This window comes from Setaria viridis, chromosome 3 (genome assembly GCF_005286985.2).
Source record: "Setaria viridis chromosome 3, Setaria_viridis_v4.0, whole genome shotgun sequence".
Taxonomy (NCBI): Eukaryota; Viridiplantae; Streptophyta; class Magnoliopsida; order Poales; family Poaceae; genus Setaria; species Setaria viridis.
Window position 1 is genome coordinate 39,232,635 of NC_048265.2, and position 20,968 is coordinate 39,253,602.

Sequence of the window (20,968 nt, forward strand, 5' to 3'; positions counted from 1 at the left end):
TACCCTTCATCCTTTAATGAAATCTTCCTGGTGATCTGCCTTACTTCCTCATCTCCTAACTGGGCTGACCCAATTTGGTCTTCTAGAACAGACTCAAGAGATATGTGGCCGAGGGTTACATGGGAAACAATTTCCAAACTGAGTTTTCCCATCTCATGACATAGAGTCTCGGTGAAGGTTGTTGCCGACAAGCAGTTGCAACCGGTCTTGCGACTAAGAGCATCGGCCACCACATTGGCCTTGCCGGGATGATAGTGAACTTCCAAATCATAGTCCTTTATCAACTCCAACCATCTTCTCTGGCGCATATTGAGGTCGGCTTGAGTAAAGATGTACTTGAGGCTCTTGTGGTCGGTGTAGATGTTGCAGTGAGTGCCCATCAGATAGTGTCTCCATATTTTTAAGGCATGAATCACGGCTGCCAACTCAAGATCATGGGTCGGGTAGCTCAGCTCATGAGGTCGTAACGCCCGTGAGGCATAGGCAATGACTCGGTTGTCTTGCATAAGAACACACCCAAGTCCAGTGCCAGAGGCGTCACAGTATATGTCATATGGCCTAGAGGGGTCGGGTTGGGCCAAAACCGGGGCTGTGGTCAGCAAGTGCTTCAGGGTGTTGAAGGCTTCCTCACACTTGTCGCTCCACACGAATCTGACCTCTTTCTTCAGCAGCTCTGTCATCGGCTTAGCTATCTTGGAGAAGTCGGGTATGAAACGCCGATAGTAGCCTGCTAGTCCAAGGAAACTTCGGATCTGGTGCACTGAGGCGGGCGGCTTCCAGTCCATGACTTCCTGCACCTTGCTGGGATCGACGACTATGCCATTCCGAGAGATAGTGTGTCCCAAGAACTTGACACTATCTAACCAGAATTCACACTTGGAGAACTTGGCATAGAGTTGGTGATCTCTTAGCCGTTGGAGAACTGCACGAAGATGATCGGCATGTTCTTCTTCGCTCCTCGAGTACACTAGGATATCATCAATGAACACCACCACAAACTTGTCCAGCTCGGGCATGAATACCGAGTTCATGAGGTACATGAAATAGGCGGGTGCATTGGTGAGTCCAAAGGACATGACCAGGTACTCGTATAGTCCATATCTGGTTGAAAAGGCTGTCTTGGGTATGTCGCAGGGTTGGATCTTGATTTGGTGATAACCAGAACGAAGATCGATCTTGGAGAACACTTTTGCTCCGGCTAACTGATCAAACAAGACATCAATGCGTGGCAGTGGGTACTTGTTCTTGATGGTCACAGCATTGAGGGGTCGGTAGTCCACACACATGCGTAGACTGCCATCCTTCTTCTTCACAAACAGGGCAGGGCAACCCTAAGATGATGTGCTAGGTCGGATGAAGCCTTTTTCTAACAGATCATGCAATTGGATCTTCAACTCGGCTAACTCAGCAGGTGGCATCCGATAGGGTCTCTTAGATATCGGTGTGGTGCCAGGGATTAACTCTATGGAAAACTCCACCTCTCTATCAGGTGGCATACCAGGCAAGTCTTTCGGAAACACATCAGGGTACTCACAGGTAACATGGAGGCTTTCTAGACGGGCTCCCGACAGAGGGTATGCACAAGGAAGTGCAGACTCAGGATGGGTCAAGGATATGGCAGAACTGCCATGGAAGGGTGAGTTGATGTAGAGAGATCGGGCTGCTGTATCTAGAACCACGTGATGTCGGGCCATCCAATCCATACCAAGGATGACATCTATGCCTTCTAGGTCAAGGATGATAAGGTTTTCCTTGAAGAGGGTCGGGCCTAGCTGGAGAGGTACAAGAGTAACAATCTGGTCCGATGCTATCTTCCCTCCAGGAGTGGCGATCACATAAGGTTCCTTAGTGTGACCGACATCCAGCTCACATCTGTCCCTAGCCTTACTCCCGATAAAGCTATGAGAGGCTCCCAAATCAAACAACACAACAACAGCTTGATTTAGAACAAGGAAAGTACCCGTCATTACTGGCGCACCTTCGGGGAATTCGGTCAAGCTAGTGTAGTTGAGTCGGCCTTGTGGGACTTGCACCTTGGGCCTTCTTCCTCTGGCTGCCATGGGGTTCTGACCTTGATGCTGATGCTTGTTCCTGGGGCAGTCCTTTGCAAAATGCCCTTCGTTGCCGCAGGTAAAACAGCGGCTATTAGCTGCAGGGCGGGGTGGTGTTGGTAGGGTCGGCCGGGGCACCTGTGGTTGGAAGCCGGGGAAACGGGGCGCTGCTGCTGGTGGGGGTCGGGCAATCCACCTTCCTGACTGTTGGGGTCGGTCGGGGGCTTGTGGAGAAACCATCCGCAACCTTCGGGTGGGCTAATTCGGAAATGCCACGGAGGCTTTCCTCTTCTGGTCGGCTTTGAGAGCTTGCATGCAATCCTCTTGAGAGATGGCCAGATTGACCAACTCATTGTAGGTGTCCACCTTGATGGGGTTCAACCTTTCCCTGAGCTCCAAGCTCAGCCCTCGGCGGAATCGGTCCCGCTTCTTCTCATCTGTGTCCGCATGGTAGCCGGCATAACGGCACAGGTCGTTGAAAGCTTGAGCGTAGTGCAGCACATCTCGGGTTCCCTGGGTAAGGGCCAGGAACTCGTTGAGCTTGCGCTCCAAGAGACCTTCTGGAATGTGATGCGCTTTGAACGCTGTCTTGAACTCATTCCAACTGACCACATGGCCAGCCGGTAGCATGGCATGGTAGTGATCCCACCAAAGCCGCGCGGAGCCACGCAGCTGTTGAGCTGCAAATCGAGCCTTGTTGTTGTCGGGGCATGGGGCGGTGAGAAGCTCAAACTTGGATTTGATCGTACGAACCCAGGCGTCAGCGTCGAGCGGTTCTTGTGTCTTTTGGAACAAAGGGGGCTGTGTCCCCAGAAAGTCCTCATACCGAGCGATATGCGGCTGCTGCTGAGCCCTTCCACCATGGGGCTGTTGCTGTTGCCCTTGTACAAGATGCCTTAGCAGCTCAGTGTGAGTTGCTAGGATTGCCTCCAGTGGAGATCAGGGCGGGGGTGGGGGAAGATCCTGTCGCTGTTCGCTACTGCCGGGCACAGAACCAGACCTGGTGCGATGCGCCATCTGCAAGAGTTAGCGTTCCATCAAATTCACAATCTTAGAAGCGCTCCAACAGATGGAACGTATAAGTTAAATCCTCCGATGCAACTTTTGCTGATAGTGCAACACACATCCTTATAAGGGAAAAATACACTTTTCTCATTCTTATATTTGTTAGCGTCTATCTTAGCCTTGTACTCAACTTCGGGCGAATCATACCCTACCCAGACTCCTATAATCCAACTCAAGCCAAGGGGTCGAGCTAGGCGATCCTCCCGAGAAAAAGGGTCGGCAACGATCCATACTTAAAAAGGGTCGGGCGAGGTGGAAACTGCCTCGAAGGGTCGGCGCACCCGATCTCACGAACTGGGGTCGGCCACTGAACAGACTCCCAGAAAACAGCGTGTGGTCGCAGCGCCACTCATTTTAGCTTAGCATTCCAACACTTTACAAAGGTTAAAGACCAGGCACCAGGATTGACTTTATACACAGTGGTGTTCCAACACAGGGAGTACTCGACTCAAGGCTAACCTATTACAATCCTTCCAAAATTTAGGCTGCCGAGGAGTACAACAAAAGAATAATTCCCCGGGAACTCTTAATCTATGTGACGACCGACCCCTAATCTTCCGGGTTAACCTTAATCCTAGCCCTGGATCTTAGTCATCTACCTTGTTTTACCACGCCTGAGTGTGCTCAGCCTTCCGCCCGATCCCGACCCCTCCCCGTTTCGCTCCGCTTCCGACCCCGGCTCACCTAGCTCACCGTCGGATCCTTCTAGGTCTCCCTCAAACGTCCGTTCTATCCGCCCGGTGGACCTGCGAGATCTTTTCCCCAGCTCTTCCGCGACAGGCGCACTCGAGTTGCATGCCCGCTTCAGAGTCTCCCCGCCGCGTGGCTCATCTTCTCCGACGCCGCCGCTCAGTTTTGTCTCTGGCTCGCGACCGAGTGGATCCTCGCGCCCCCTTCCCCAATGGCGTCGCAAGCCCTCTGCCACCTTTCTGCAGAGCCTCGCCTCTCGCGCCCATCATCACACCGCCAGATCCCGGCCGAAGAGCCCGATGTCGCCCGTCTTTTCCGTCACTTCGAACACAGTCGTGCTGCCCGATCTTCGCTACCCGATGATTCCTCCTCCGCCAACCCCGACCACGGCAGCGACAGCTCCTTTTTCCCGCCCCGTCAGAAGCCGCCCCGACAGAGTGTTGTTTCGCGCTCGCCCGCACAGCAACAGCCTGCCTGTCTTCTCACCTGTGCGCCCTTGGTTCTAGCGCCGTTAAACCGGTCGCTTCTATCAAATCTTCCGCACGGCGACGCCCGCCTCCGCCAAATCTCAACCACCGGCATACCCGCTCCTGCGCCGCCCTTGCCTCTTGATCTTCACCAGCTCCCTTGAACCTCCCCACCCTCCTGCTCTTAGTCACGAGTTTCTGGGCTCAGGCGAGCACGTGTTGCTGTGAAATAACCGTCTATGACTAACTCTTGCATTGCATTCGTGTAGAGCTGCGCCTCGCCGACGGCTTCTACGAGCTACACCCGGTGCCAGAAGACGAAGCTGAAGCTGAGCTCCTGCCCGCTGAAGCCGAAGTCGCCCCCGAAGTCGAGCAGTTTCATTCCTCTTTGCTCGAAGGCAAGCCCCGGTTGCATGAAAACCTTGTGTTGTTTCCAAACTTGCGCATGCCTTCTGTAACATGCTTGTGCATTTACGTATAGGAGTTGTTTGAAACCCTAGATGCATGACTTAGTTATCCCCATGATCTGAGCACTAGCTGTTGGACCGAGTAGCTGCTTGCTTAACTAGGAGACGGTAAAAGCTGAGTGATTCCCTATCACTCGCGAGTTGTAGGAGTTGCATGTCTAACCTTCTGTTACAACTATAAGGATGATGAACGGGGCAGGGTTTTGGTAACTCTTTGGTGGACGGATGGTCGCCCCATCTGTCTGTGAAAACTTGCTAAGGCCCGACAGTGGTGGTGTTCGTGATCAAGTGTTTGAAAGTACTAGCCTCATACTTAGTATGGGATGAGGAAGCCTAGTACCGGATTGAACCTAGACGTGAGCGGTCGCCCCATTGTTCTTGGAACGGAGTTTCCCCTACTGGATGTCGCACGTGGTGGCATGCGTGGTCACAGAACGGTAGAGGCCGGGTCTGTGGAACCTTGCACCAAAGGAAATGGGCCCGACACGGGTTAGGGGATTGATGGGGAAGGCCGACACAGGAAGCGACCTCCGGGTGCGTGGATGTCGTGAGGCTAGGTTCACCATGCATGGTTAAAGAACTCGAATCGATTCGTCTGCCTCTCACAATTTGAGACTGCTTGATCGCTATGCTACCCTGAGTAAGAAAGAAATATGATGATGACATGGTTTTGTTGGTGATATATATATATATATATACCTTTTGGTTGGTTCTATGTTTGCTTAGGGTAAGTTGCTAACTTAGACCGGATAATGAACTTAGAACCTGAGCTAAAATTTGAAAATAGGGTTTTACTTAGTGTTTTTTTTGTTTGGCAAACAAACCCCTCAGCCAAAGAGCCTTGCATGTCTAGAAGTGGTGGAGTAGTTACCCCAGTCGGTTAAGTCTTGTTGAGCTTAGTAGCTCAGCCTTGTTGTGGCTTCCTTTTTCAGGTGAAGTTGCTGCCTCTGAGCCTCCTCCTGTTGGCACTTGGCCGCCCCAACTCCCTCCGGGTTGGACGGTCGAGTGGGATCCCTCCTCGGACGGCGAGGAGAGGGATCAGTGATGTCCCAGTTGGCCTCACCAGGGATGTCCGACCCCGACGATTGCTTCCGCTAGTGGTTTTACCTTCTGTTGTTTTCTTTTGAACCTTGTAAAACTCTGATGTTGGTTTTTATGGCCGAACTAAATGGTTAAATTGTTGAACTCAATGGACTCGTGGTATTCTCTGGAACCACTCACCTTCATGTGAGTTTGCTAACTCGATCCTGTTCAAGTGGTTAGTCGGATGAAATCCGACGGCACTTCGTGTTAACTTGGCTTAGGCATGGGTGTCGCATGTTAGGCGGCTTAACCCTGTTTAATCAAGCTAATCCGAAGTGGATCCGCCACAGCTGGCATCAGAGCCGTTTTTAGCAGTACAGAGAACACAACAAGCCCTAACACGTCTAGGTTCAATCCGGTACTAGGCTTCCTTATCCCATACTAAGTATGAGGCTAGTACTTTCAAACACTTGATCACGAACACCACCACTGTCGGGCCTTAGCAAGTTTTCAGAGACAGACGGGGCAACCATCCGTCCACCAAAGAGTTACCAAAACCCTGCCCCGCCCATCGTCCTTATAGTTGTAACAGAAGGTAGACATCCAACTCCTATAACTCGCGAGTGATAGGGAATCACTCGACTTTTACCGCTTCCTTTTTAAGCAAGCAGCTACTCGGTCCAACAGCTAGTGTTCAGATCATGGGAACTAAGATATGCATCTAGGGTTCCAACAACTCCTATACGTAAATGCACAAGCATGTTACAGAAAGCATGCGCAAGTTTGGTAAAACACACAGGGTTTTCATGCAACCGGGGCTTGCCTTCGAGCAAGGAGGAAGAGAACTGCTCGACTTCTGGGGCGGCTTCAGCTTCGGAGGGCAGGAGCTCGGCTACACCGTCGTCTTCTGGCGCCGGGTGCAGCTCATAGAAGTCGTCGGCGAGGCGCAGCTCTACACGAATGCAATGCAAGAGTTAGTATTTAGACGGTTATTTTAACAGCAACACTTGCAAGTCTGAGCCCAGAAACTTGCAACAAGTGACAAGAGGGTGGGGAGGTTCAAGGGAGTTTGATGGAGATCAAGAGGTAAGGGTCGGAGGAAGGAACTTAGGATCGGATCCTTAGACTAGAGAAACAGTTGTGCTAGGGGTCCTCAGACTCAACGCTGAAGGCTCCCCAAGATTTACAGATACACCCTCGGTTCAAAGAAAAGGATACAGCCGAATCCTCGGGCGAGGCGGAGAAGGGTCGGCGGAACAGACAGGGTCGGGCGAGACGGAACCGGGGTCGGGCGGATAAGAGGGGTCGGGCGGAGCGGACAAGGGTCGGACGAGGCGGAAAGGGGTCGGACCAACGGAAGGGTCGGACGAGGCGGAAAAGGGGGCGGCAGCTTACCTTCTTCTCACGAGGAAAGCTTGGGGTCGGCAAGGAGCAGGTTCGGGCGGAGGAACTGGAACACTAAGACTTGCGGCGGAGATGTCCGACGGTGCTCCGGCGGCGGCGGTGCTTCTTGTGGATCACAAGTAAGCTCCTACGCAGCACGGAGCGGCAAGCGGCAGGGTGGATCAGGGAAAGCGGTGTGGAGAGGAGAGGAGAGTTCCTCAGGGACTTAGGCTGTAGCGCTTTGAGCACGAAGTAGAGGAGCAAGGGAGATGGCAGCTAGGGCAAGGGGAATCTCCGGCGGGGCTTGCGCATTCCCTTTTATAGCTGCTGGAATGGGGAAGGGAAGCGGCGCGGGAGAGAGAAGGGGAGTGGCGCGAAGGCCGGGGAGAAGCAATGGAGTGCTCTGCCGGGGCGGCGATTGAGCGATGAGGGCAGTGGTGCAGGACTCGGGGATGACACCAGCGGTCATTGGGTTCTGTCGGCAGGGCGGCGCAGGAGCGGGTATGCCGGTGGTTGAGATTTGGCGGAGGCGGGCGTCGCCGTGCGGAAGATTTGATAGAAGCGACTGGCTTAACGGTGCTAGAATCGAGGGTGCACAGGTGAGAAGACAGGCGGGCTGCTGCTGCGCGGGCGAGCGCGAAGCAACACTCTGTCGGGGCGGCTTCTGACGGGGCGGGAAAAGGAGCTGTCGCTGCCGTGGTCGGGGTTGGCGGAGGAGGAATCGTCTTGTAGCGAAGACCGGGCGGCGCTACTGTGGCAAGGTGACGGAAAAGACGGGCGACATTGGGCTCTGCGACCGGGATCTGGCGATGTGATGATGGGCGCGGGAGGCGAGGCGCTGCAGAAAGGTTGCAGAGGGGCTTCCGCCGCCATTGGGGAAGGGGGCGCGAGGATCCATTCGGTCGCGAGCCAGAGACAAAACTGAGCGGCGGCGTCGGAGAAGATGAGCCACGCGGCGGGGAGACTCTGAAGCGGGCATGCAACTCGAGTGCGCCTATCGCGGAAGATCTGGGGGAAAAAGTTCTCGCGGGTCCACCGGGCGGATAGAACGGGCGTTTGAGGAAGACTTAGAAGGATCCGACGGTGAGCTGAGTTTGCCGGGGTCGGGATCGAAGCGAAGCGGGGAGGGGTCGGGTCTCAGGGGTCGAGACCGGTTGGAAGGTTGAACACTTAGGCCTGGAAAACTAAGACAGGGGATCAGGGCTCCGATTAAGATTAACTTGGGAGATTAGGGGGCCGGTCATCACAGTAACATGTACCGACTAGAAAATCTCAATTGGCTGCCATTCAAGAAAATAAGGTCAACTTGGTCAACTGACCTGCCATCCACACAACATGGGGCAAAGATAGTGTTTGGTGGAATCCAATGTGTGCTTTTCCATCCAGACGACCACAAAGTCCAGTCTCCATCAAACAATGGGACTCGGAAACTATTATGTGCGATATGGCCATACCCATACGTAAATTGCACGTTACTAGTTCATCAACCCATGCTCCAGCATGGATTAATAATTTTAAAAGCAATTATATTAGAAAGTTATTTATAATTAGATCCACTAATTATAAGTGTTTACTTACCATTCTCTCATTTATTTAATATTCTAACACAATACTCCTATAGATGTAAACTTATCATCCAGATTCATACTATTTTTTCACTTTACATCGCAACTCTCTGTAGAATATTTGGATAAGGGTTTACTGTAGAATATTTTCATAATGATGTTGAGTAATTTTTCTAGAAAATATAGTAGACTAATGGCTATAACTATTAGAGTCTAATGGAGTGATGTCCTGATGTTTCTAATTTTTATTAGAATTTTTTGAATTTATCTTTTTCCCCCTAGCTCGTCTCATAAGAATTAATATGGAGTCTCCAACTATAAAAAAATAAGGGCACATAGCTAAGAACTAAAACTATTACATTGAGCTCTCTCTCATTTATTATAAATTCTAACACAATACTTATATAGATACATACTTATTATCTTCATCCAATTGTTGTAGAATTTAGTTAGTAATTACTCTATAATGCTTCACCCACACTTTCTTTTCACTTTGCATCACAGTTATGCGCAATGGATCCTAAGTTTAAGCTATATTTTAAACATGTTATTCTCGTCACTTCCTCTTTATACTTATAAATGTTGACACACATCCTTAATTATTATTTTCTATACCAATAGTGTCAGAAATAGAATATTTAGAATCATATATTAGTGTACCATGGGTATATTTTTAATGAAGGTAATTTGGATTCAAATTTAGCTCATGATATTTTAAATTGAAGGGGTTACTTAAGTTATTTTCTATAATATTAGTGGTGGGCAATTTAAATGCAAATTTAGGGAGTATTTAAAATTATTTTTATTCTAGTGGTGGGAAATTTAGATTCAAATTTAGGGGGTTATTTAAAATTATTTTTTATAATGGTATAAATGGGTAATTTAGATGAAGCTAAGATTAGGGGTTCGTTTAGTTTATTTTATATAATGGTAGAGGTGCGTAATTTAGATATAGATTTAGAGGTTACTTTAAAATATTTTCATAATGGTGAAAGTGGGTAATTTTTTAAAAACATAATAGATTCAATGACTATGATGATCGAGGCTTCCGAATTAATGACTAGATATTTTTTTAGAGTTTCTTGAATTTCTTTTTTTTAAAGTGTCCAGCTAGAATCCAATTAGTAATAGTAAGATATATGCATCTGCCAAAAAGAAGTCTTATAGTGGCAAACAATTAAAATCAGACCAAGCTGCACAAACGTGAGTAAGGATTCACTGTGAAGACACTCTTGGCAGCATTCTTCCAAGAAATTTCGTAATGAAGAATTGCAAACATCAGATCAGATGGATGAATTCTGAGTTTTTACTACATTCAGAAATCCAAATAAATGTTAAAGCTTAGTTGACAGAATTGATTCTTTTCAGAAAATTTGCCAACAAACCATTCATATTACGAGGTTCACTAATTTCCTTGACTTCTAGACAAAGATATCTGCACAAACTTGTGAGCGTGTACCCGACGACAACCACCCGAGTCTTCAGTCTCTCCATCAATTAGATCTGAAAGCTAGGAATAGAATCTAACAGCAAGAAGACCTGTTGCTTGACTAGCTATCTCTGGCCAGTATAAATTGCATTTGGCGATCCTTATTCCCAAGAACAGCCACTGGCACGACAATGGAGCTACCTAGAAATCTCCTCTGCATTCTCATCTTCTTCCTCATATGTACGGCCCACGCAAGCGACAGCGAACAAGCGGCGGTTGCTCTTCTCCAGTGGAAGTCCACTTTGGATGGTAGCAGCACCAGGAACTTGTCTTCTTGGTCACCAAACCACACTATGTGCTTATGGTTCGGCATCCTGTGCAGCAACACCACCACCCACATCATTGGACTTCGTCTTCCTGGAGCCGGCATCAAGGGTCGGCTTGACACCTTAAACTTCACTGCATTTCCGCAACTCACCGAGCTCAACCTCAGTAGCAATGGCCTCCATGGAGACATCCCTGCTAGCATCTCTTCGCTGCAGGCGCTGGTCTATCTTGACCTCGGCTTCAACAGCTTCAAAAAGTTCGTACCACCAGAGCTTGGGAGCCTCTCAAACCTCATCGACCTCCGGCTCAACAACAACAACCTCACAGGTGCCCTACCCTACAAACTCAGCAAGCTCCCCAAGATCGTTCGCCTTGAGATTTCTGACAACAACTTTGACAAACCAGAGTTCTCCCCAATGCCCACCCTGCAGTTCTTTTCCATGTACAACATAGGCGTTAATGGCAGCTTTCCAGAGTTCATCTTGGAGTGCCCCAACCTGACATTCCTTGACCTGTCGTGGAACAAATTATCTGGGCCGATACTGGAGTTGATTCCAAAGACAGCTCCAAATCTAACATACCTCAAAGTGAGATCAAACAGGTTCTCTGGGCCAATACCACCAACACTCGCAACACTACGGCAGCTGCGATACCTGGAACTCTCAAATAACAATTTCACCGGTATTATCCCCTGGGAGCTTGGTACACTTGCAGCATTGCTAGTACTTGACCTCCAAAACAACCCACTCAGTGGACCAATCCCTGTTGAGATCTGCAATCTTTCAAACTTGTACTGGCTCAATGCTGCAGGAATCAACCTCAGTGGAACAATACCACCATGTATCAGCGGTATGGCGGCATTGGCACGCCTCGAACTCTGGAACAATCAACTGGAGGGTGAGTTGCCTGCAACCATCTGTCTGCTGCATAGGCTTATGTATCTCTTGGTGGGCTTCAATAGATTGACTGGCCCTGTACCAAAGGATCTTGGCCAGGGGCAGCCACTTGTTATTGTAGACTTGTCCAACAATGACTTCTCTGGAGAATTACCTCCCACACTATGCAACAACTTTCGGTTAGAACAACTAGTGGTGAACAATAACAGTTTGTCAGGCTTGCTTCCAGCATGCCCAAATTTAACTTATGCTTGGGTAGGTCAAAACAATTTCTCGGGTGACATCTCACATGTGATTGGAAAATACCCCATCCTGCGTGGACTTGACGCATCAAGAAATCAATTTACAGGAATGATTCCACCAGAGTTCTGTCAATTACTTTTTCTGGAGTTCTTGGACCTTTCAAACAACCAGCTGTATGGGGAGCTCCCCAGTTGCTTGATGAAACTTCAACTATTGGACTTTGTAGATTTGTCGAGAAATGCCTTCTCTGGCAAATTCCCAACCCTAACAAGCCCTAACTGTTCACTGACATCACTGCACTTGGCAAACAACAACTTCACTGGAGGCTTTCCTTCTTCCTTAAGTTACTGCAGTAATTTAACAATTTTAGATCTCGGCAACAACAAATTCAATGGGGAAGTTCCTTCATGGGTATCACAAAAAATGCCTTCCCTTAAGGTTCTCCAGCTCCGCTCAAATATGTTACAGGGATGCATACCCTGGCAATTATCACATCACTCTCAACTGCAGCTACTTGATTTAGCCAACAACCAGTTGAATGGCTCTATACCAAGGCATTTTGCTAACTTCGCATCGATGATACAGCAGAACAACGGGTCCTACTTGGGATCAACACACATTTTGCTTACATACTCAAATCGATCTCTGACCCCATATTCTGACAGAATTAATCTATTTTGGAAGGGGAAATATTATACATTCGAGAAGGCAATTGCTCAAATGACGGGTATTGATTTATCGAGCAATCTTTTGTCGGGCGAGATACCTACGGAGTTGACAAACCTAAAGGGCCTCCAGTTGCTAAATCTGTCGAGAAACAATCTATCTGCTGGCATCCCAAATGATATTGGCAATCTGAAGGCCCTAGAGTCCCTGGACTTATCCTGCAATGAACTTTCAGGCCATATACCAGATAGCCTCTCCAGCTTGACATTTCTCAGCTCTCTCAATCTCTCCAACAATCAGCTGTCAGGTCCGATACCCACAGGTGGCCAGCTCAACACATTAAACGATCCATCAATTTACAGCAATAACGCTGGGCTTTGCGGACTCCCTTTGAATATAACGTGCTTAAATAGAAGTTCTGGATCAGCAGCGGATATGGATGAAGATCGAGGAATTTACTACTCCACACTTGTGGGGTTTGCTCTAGGATTCTGGTTGTGGTTTGGAGCACTAATTTTCTCTGATTCCTGGGGGATTGCTGTTCTAAGCTTCATTGATCATGTGCTGAACAAGATTATGCAAAGGATACAGAACTGTTATTAGCTCCAGTTGTGGCATTATCCACAGGGAATGTAACTAGTATTCTAAATTCTAAGCATCTATACCTTAGTTTCTTTTATCCTACCTGTGTCACTGTATCCTTCCTATTGAATTAAATATGTGTAATTGCAATTCTAAAAGTTGCATTTCAATACTATCAAAGTCAGCTATGTGCATGTCAAATTTGCTAAGTGGTATAACTTGGACTCGTACATATGATTTACTCTAAACATTGAGTGCCTCATGACAATTTCTCCACACTGAGTGTTTTCTGTTGTTTATTCGATCTTCAATTTGCAGATCTATTAAATTTTTCTCAAATATCATTACTACCGCCTCCATTGAAAATTTCTAGATTTCAACAGAGACCCCTTCGTTAGGTCACATTTTTTCAGTTCCAGATTGTCGGTGATTACAAAAACAACTTAGAAATCACCCAGTGAGGAATATAGGTACCCCATGGGTCCCCACCGATCAGGATATTGGCCGATCCTGATAAGTGGGCCCGTCTGACCAGAACGTGCAGGCCAAGGACATGAAGATACTTGGACTACAAGTTAAGGAGGTCGGACGATTCAAATCGGCCCGGATATTGTGGGATACGTATTGTAATCCGACTCAGATTATCTTCAATGTAACAATCGACTAGATTAGATTCAAACCGACTTATAACCCTAGGTCGTCAGCCTATATAAGGTGGCCAAGGGCGCCTCCCGAGGGCATCCAATCCAACGTCAACTCTCCGCGAACAATATCAGCAATACAATCCACTAAAATACAGGACGTGGGGTATTACTCTCCGGAGGTCCGAACCTGTCTAAACTCTCATGTTCTCGTGATCACCTTCGAATTTTGGGTCTCGCAATCCTCCCTGCCTACAAATCAACCACTTGGGTAATCCCCTGGTGGACTGTCGGGCTATTAAATCCAACAGTTGGTGCGCCAGGTAGGGGTGATTGTGAGATCCTCCCCAGCGAGCTTGATGGCATCTCGCCCCAGCGTCATCTTTCCTGAGAGCATGAAGGACTTCCTCGCCAACCCGATCCAGCTCCGCTTCGGGAGCATGCCGGTGGACTCTGACTCCACCGCCTCCTCGACCGATTCGGTGTCCGCCGCCAACTCAGCATTCGTCAGGTCTATTTCGACGGAGCAAGGTCTTCACCCGAGGATCATCATGCCACTTGCCCAGGAGATTGACGATCTCTCTCTCTCTCTCTCTCTCTCTCTCTCTCTCTCTCTCTCTCTCTCTCTTCGAGAGGCTTCCGAACATTCTTGCAGCAATCCACCCACCCACGCTCTCCGACCCGATCGCGAGGCTAGATCGCATCAGCAACACAATTACTGAGTGCATAGATCTCTCTGAGGTGGTTCTACACACAACAAGGTCGCGCGTAGGGTCCTTCCCTTGCCCCCTTTGGTCAGACGAACTCAACTGCTGTGTTTTTTCACGAAACTTGTGCAGTCCCTTTAGATCCAATCTGGAGACCCACCCGCACCCGCCCAGTTTCCGGACTATGGCGAGTTCCAGGTCCCCCGCATCGTCCTGACTCCAAACCCTATGGAAACAACGACGAGAGCAACTCCTCCACGCCACATCGTGAAGCTTTCGTGGTCTCTGCTGACGATCCGCCTAGGCATGGCAAAACCTCTTCTCAGGAAGCAGGCTGCAACGCCAAGAACCAGGAGCGTGCAGTACGGTGCCAATAGGAGCAAGCTAACGCCCAGCAACAACCTGCTGCTAACATGGAGGCAGTAGGCGACCAACGTCGACCACCGCGCAATGATGGCAACAACGCCGACCAGGACGGTGCTCGGAGCAAACGCAGGCGCCCTGCGCGTGCCAACAATCTACAAGCCGACCTCGAGGAGACCGGCCACAACATCTTCACCACACCCTAGACCAACCTGGGGGCTGCTTTCGCCGATCTAGAAAACCTTCCAGATTCGGAGCCACTCCGGTGGATCCGGGCACGTATCCGCGTCGCCAACTCCTAGATCGAGGAGCAGGCCCACAGCCGATCTGCATATTCCTGGTCCACCTGTACCCAACACTCTCAAAGCCGATCCGGGCATAGCAGATCCGGCCACCACTGAGGTGACCACAGCAACCATACGGGAGGTCGGCTGGAGCCCGTCCCTGAAGAAGAGGTGGAGTAGACTGCCGACCCACCCGCCAACGGCAACCGTCAACTCGACAACCACAACAACTGCTGCCGTGGCAGAAGAGGCGATAACGAGGACCGTGGTAGGAGAGGCGATGGTGAGGACCAAGGCAGACAAGGTCAGCAATGTGATCTTCATGAAGAGCTACATGACCGCCGTGACCTCCACGCCGACCTCAACAACCGTCACCACAAGCGGGAAGAGGCCGAGCTCCACCGCCACGCCGAGTATGACCACGACAATGGTGCTCTTGGACACGACCACGTCGCGGAATGGGAGGACCGCCAACGGCAAGAAGATGAGATGCATCGCCGTGTCGACTACGACCGCATCTACGGTGCCCCTAAGGATGCCTATATCCCGCCTAGGTGCAACAATGGTGGACGTCCCAAGGCACCACCCATCGTGTACAACCTCGAGGACAATGACGACACGGCAATCGACGGTTTTGCCGCCTTCACTCCCTACCTTAGGGCCGTTGAGTGCCCAGCCTTGTTCAAGCCGGCTATCAACAAAAGTACGATGGCTGCTTTGACCCCACCATATGGCTCAAGACATACAGTACCATGGTGAAAGCTGCCAACGGTACCTACCATTAGATGGCCGCTTACTTCCCGGTGGTGATGGGTCCTACGCCTCTCCTATGGCTAGAGAAGCTCCTGCTGAGCAGCATCAACTCCTGGATCAGCTCGTTAGGGCTTTCACTCAGAACTACCAGGCTACCTACAATCGACCTGGTAACACGGAGAACCTTGGGCAAGTCCGCCAGCGATAAAACGAATCTCTCCGAGACTATGTCAACCACTTCTTCGAGAACCGCAACAAGCTGGCCAGTGTTGAGGACCGCGACATCATCTGGTACTTTCGCTCTGGCTCGTTAAACTATAATACGTTCTGCAACTATATGAGGCTGCCCCCAAGATGGGTCGAGCAGATGATGCAGGTTGTCAACACCCAGGCTGACATAGAGGAGGCGGCACAAGTGCAGTTCCAGGATGGCAAGCATCACCAGAACAACAACAACGATCCGCCGACCCATGATGAACACCAAGCACGACTGGAGTTCTCCCAACTTTGAAAAAGGGCCCTCGAGGTCCTCACTGTGGAAGCTGACCCCACCAAGCTGACTACCATCCTCCGAAAAGAGTTTGATGATACCCTCAACGCTTCGTGCCCCTTCCATAAGGACACATGTCACAATCTTCAAGACTGCACAGTCCTTAAGAAAGAGCTCAGTGCCCCGAAGAAGTACAAGCGACCTCGCCGCAACGACTACCTCAGGGATGACAATTGTCGCTACTACTGCCACCGCGATGACCATGATGATCGCGGCGACCGTCGCTGTGACAACCACTACTGCGATGACGCGACCACCGTCGTGATGATCGTGATGACCGCCGCCGCGATGACCGCGACAACCACCAATATGATGACCGCGATGATTAGCATAGGGAGGAGCGTCGTGACCAGCCAAACCCAAGCGCTGACCAGAACGTGGAGTTGCAGTGACTGGACCATCAGGTCAACATCATCGTGGGCGGCCCCAAGGCGTTCTGCAGCAACCGCAAGCACAAGCTGCACCAGCGAGAGGTGCACTTCGTCTCCATACGGCCAGTCCAGTATCTGCGCAGGTCTGAGTAGCCCATAACTTTCTCCAGGGAATATCATTGGGTACACATTCCAGACCCCGGGTCCTACCCGTTGGTGGTCTGCCCGACCATAGACCAAGCTCTCCTCCCCAAGGTGTTGATTGACGGTGGCAGTGGGCTCAACATCATCTTCACAGAAAGCTTGAAGCTCATGGACTTCAAGTTCGAACAGCTCCAGCCTTGTGAAGACCCCTTCTACGGCATCGTGCCCGGCAAAGGATCCTATCCTATCGGCTGAGTCATTTTGCCAGTCACTTTTAGCACGCCCAACAACTATCGTACAGAGCACCTTACCATCAAGGTGGCCAACTTCAAGACTTCCTACCATGCCATCTTTGGCAGGCCCATGCTGGCGAGGTTTATGGCGATCCCGCACCACACCTACCTTGTCCTCAAGATGCCGGCTCCAAATGGTATCATCTCCATCAATAGCGACGTCGAGACATCGTACAAATGTGACACGGAGGAAGTACAGCTTGTTGAAGCTCTAGACTACTCGACCAAGGCCACCACCATGCTCGTTGAGGCCTAGAAGGTGGACCAGGACCAGCTCATGATCCCAGAGATGGAGCCGATGCCCATAGCGCTGCAACCCGACCCCAAGGTCAAGAAGGTATGCCTCGACCTAGAAGACCCGACCAAGATAGCCCTCATAGGGTCCGACCTCTCTGCCAAATAGGAACTCGCGCTCACCAGTTTCCTTCAGAAAAACTCGGACATATTTGCGTGGAAGCCATCAGATATGCTCGGTGTCCCACGGGAGCTAGCTGAGCACTCCTTGGACTTGAGCAAGACAGCAAGACCGGTCAAGCAAAAGTTTCACTGCTTCTCCCAAGATCGCAAGGAGGCCATTAGGGTAGAACTTAATAAGCTCCTAGCTGCCAGATTCATCTGTGAATGTAAGCACCTCGAGTGGTTAGCAAATCAAGTCCTTGTAAAAAAGAAAACCGGTGAATGAAGAATGTGTATCGATTACACCGACCTCAACAAGCACTGCCCTAAGGACCCCTTCCCTCTTCCACGCATCGACCAGGTCGTAGACTCTACGGCTGGGGGCACCCTGCTGTGTTTCCTAGACTACTACTCGGGCTATCACTAGATCGCCCTCAATCCTACCGACCAAGACAAGACGGCATTCACAACTCCCTTCGGCATCTACTACTACAACACCATGACTTTTGGGTTGAAAAACACCGGCGCCACCTACCAGAAGGCAATCCAGGGTTACCTCATGAAGTAGCTACACAAGAACGTCGAGGCCTACGTCGACGATGTGGTCAACAAGATCAAGGACGAGGAGAGCTTCATAGCCAACCTCGCAGAGACCTTTGACAGCCTCCGGCTCTACTGCTGGAAACTTAACCCAAGCAAATGTATCTTCGGTGTCCCATCTGGAAAGCTCCTGGGCTTCATGGTCAGCTAGCACGGCATCGAAGCCAACCCCATCAAGGTTGACACAATCAGAAACATGGCAAAATTGGCTAGTAAGAAAGACGTCATGAAGCTTACTGGCATGATGGCGGCATGAGCAAACTCAACGAAAAGGTTCTACCCTTCTTCAAGCTGCTCAAAAAGGCGGACAAGTTCGAGTGGGATGCCGAGGCTAGCAAGGCACTCCAAGAGCTCAAAGCTTTCCTTACTGCCCCCTCCCCTCCCCCCCGTGTCATGGCAGCCCCAGCCGACCAAGAAATGCTACACCTCTACATCTCTGCAACAACACACGTTGTTAGCACCGTGCTAGTTGTGGAATGCGAGGAGCCTGACCGTGCACAAATGGTGCAACGACCGGTGTATTACGTCAGTGAGGTCCTCAGCGACTCCAAGATTCGCTACACGTAGGTTTAGAAGTTGCTCTACATAGTTGTAATCTCGTCTAGAAAGCTGCATCACTACTTCCAGGCGCACAAGATCTGGGTAGTTTCCTCGTATCCAACTGGCAAAATCCTCCACAACATGGATGTCAACGGCCGAGTTGTCAAGTGGTCCGTAGAGCTTGGCAAATTCGACCTTGATTTCTGCCCGCATCATGCGATCAAGTCGCAGATCTTGGCCGACTACATGGCCGAGTGGACATAGATCTAGAAGCCACCCTCCCTGGAGAGTCTAGAACAATGGACTATGTACTTTGACAGCACCCTAAACCTCAAAGGAGCCGGCGCGGGGATCCTCTTCATATCCCCCAAAGGCGAGCAGCTCAAGTACGTCCTCTAGATCTACTACAAGGCCACCAACAATTGCGCTGAGTACGAAGCTCTCATCCACGTCCTCTGCATCATCGGCTCCCTCGGGATCAAGCGCATCCTTGCGTACGGTGACTCCAAGGTTGTCATTGAGCAGGTGTGGCGGAACCGCTCGGGTTAGCTTAGCTAAAGCACAATAAGTCGCCTGACACGCGGTCTTATGCTTTGACCAAGTTAACTTGGCAGTCCGTCGGATTTCATCCGATAGAACCACTTTACAGGACCGGATTAGTAGAGCTCACACGAAGGTGAGTGGTTTTAGAGAATACAATAGATCATCCAACTTAATAAATTACATAAATTTTTCAACTCAAGTTCGAAATTCCTCAAAGTTTTACAGAGTTCATGAGCAGCGGAAAAGATAAACCAGTGGGAGCTAGCGCCGGGGTCGGATGCCATAGATGAGGCCCATCCTGACATCACTGGTCCCTACCCTCGCCATCCGAGGAGGGATCCCACTCGACCATCCACCCAGGAGGAAGCTGGGGAGGCCAAGTGCCGACAGCAGCAAACTCAGGAGCTTCAACATCACCTGAAAGATGTGCCATAAGCAAGGCTGAGCTGCTAAGCTCAACAAGACTTAACCGACCGATGGGAAACTACTCCACCAACTTCTAGACATGCAAGACTCTTTGGCTGAAGGGTTTGTTTTGCCAAAAGCGACTACAGTAGGTCCTTACTTTCAATATTTTAGCTCAGGTTCTGTGTTCATTAACCAGTCTACATTAGCAACTTATGCTAAACAAACATAGTTTCCAAACAATTTAAAGAACAAGCATCAAGGTTCATCTCATCGTCATGTTCCATCTTTACTTAGTGTAGCATAGCGATCAAGCAGTCTCAATCTGTGAGAGGCAGACGAATCGATTCGATTTTCTTAACCATGCATGGCGGACCTAATCTCACAACATCCGTGCACCATAGAGGGTTGCTTCCTGTGTCGGCCATCCCCATCAATTCCCAGGCGCGTGTTTGGTCTAAACTTCCCTTGGCATGCAATGTTCCACAGCCCCGACCTCTTGCCGTACTGTGACCGCACTTGCACCCACATGATGCACCATGGGAACCACATTCCATGGACAATAGGGGTATAAGCCACGCCCTAGTTCAATCAGGTACTAGGCTTCCCCATCCCATACAAGGTATGAGATTAGTACTTTCAAACACTTGATCACGAACACCAATGCTTTCCGACCTTAATCAAATTCATGTAGACAGACGGGGCAATCCACGGACCACCAAAAATAGTTCACAAGGCCCTGCCCCGTCCACCGTCCTTATAGCTGTAACAAGGGAGAACAATCAACTCCTATAACTCGCGAGTGACAGGGAATCACTTGACTTTTACCGAGTCCTGTTAAGCACTGCAACTACTCAAACTCATCATACTAGTGTTCAGATCAAGGGAACTGAGTCATGCATCTATTGTTTCGAACAACTCCTATAATGTAAATGCACATACATACAAGTGAAGGCATGCGCAAGTCTAGAAAGATTGGGTTATGCTCCAGGGCTTGCCTTCGAATGGGGTGGAAGCAAACTGATCTTCGGCGCTCTCGGCTTCAGCTCCTGCAGGCGGCAGCTCGGCTACGGCTCCGTCTTCTAGCACCGGGTGCAGCTCGTACGTGCCGTCGGCGAGGTTTAGCTCTACACGGAATGCAATGCAGGGGTCAAACACTTAGACTATTATTTCAATAACACTTGCAAGATGTAGCCTAGAAACTGTAGCAAAACTATAGGAAAAGTGTGAAACCCATTTTATTGGATCCTACTCAGAAAGAGGATTCCCACCCAAGTGATTTCACGCTTTTATGATTTTTTCTCAAATTAAGATGAATTTCCCAAGCTTCTGTTGATTTAGAACAAGATAAAAGAGTCGGATCGGGAAAAACTTACGATCTGACCCTTAGACCTAAGGAATAACTGTACTGGGGTCCTCAGACTTAACACAGAGAAGTCCCTCAAATTTTACACAGATACCCTTGGTCCAAAGAAAAGTCACAGCCGAGCCCTCGGGCGAGGCGGACACGGTCGGGCGAAATAG

At 49.8% G+C, this 20,968-nt stretch overlaps 1 protein-coding gene across 1 annotated transcript; it reads left to right on the forward strand.

Moving 5' to 3' along the window:
- Nucleotides 1–10,307: 10,307 nt before the first annotated feature.
- Nucleotides 10,308–12,920, forward strand: LOC117850595 (uncharacterized). The gene has a single exon (XM_072292319.1). The coding sequence runs from the start codon at nt 10,332–10,334 to the stop codon at nt 12,873–12,875; it is 2,544 nt and encodes an 847-aa protein (XP_072148420.1). The 5' UTR covers nt 10,308–10,331; the 3' UTR covers nt 12,876–12,920.
- Nucleotides 12,921–20,968: the final 8,048 nt, after the last annotated feature.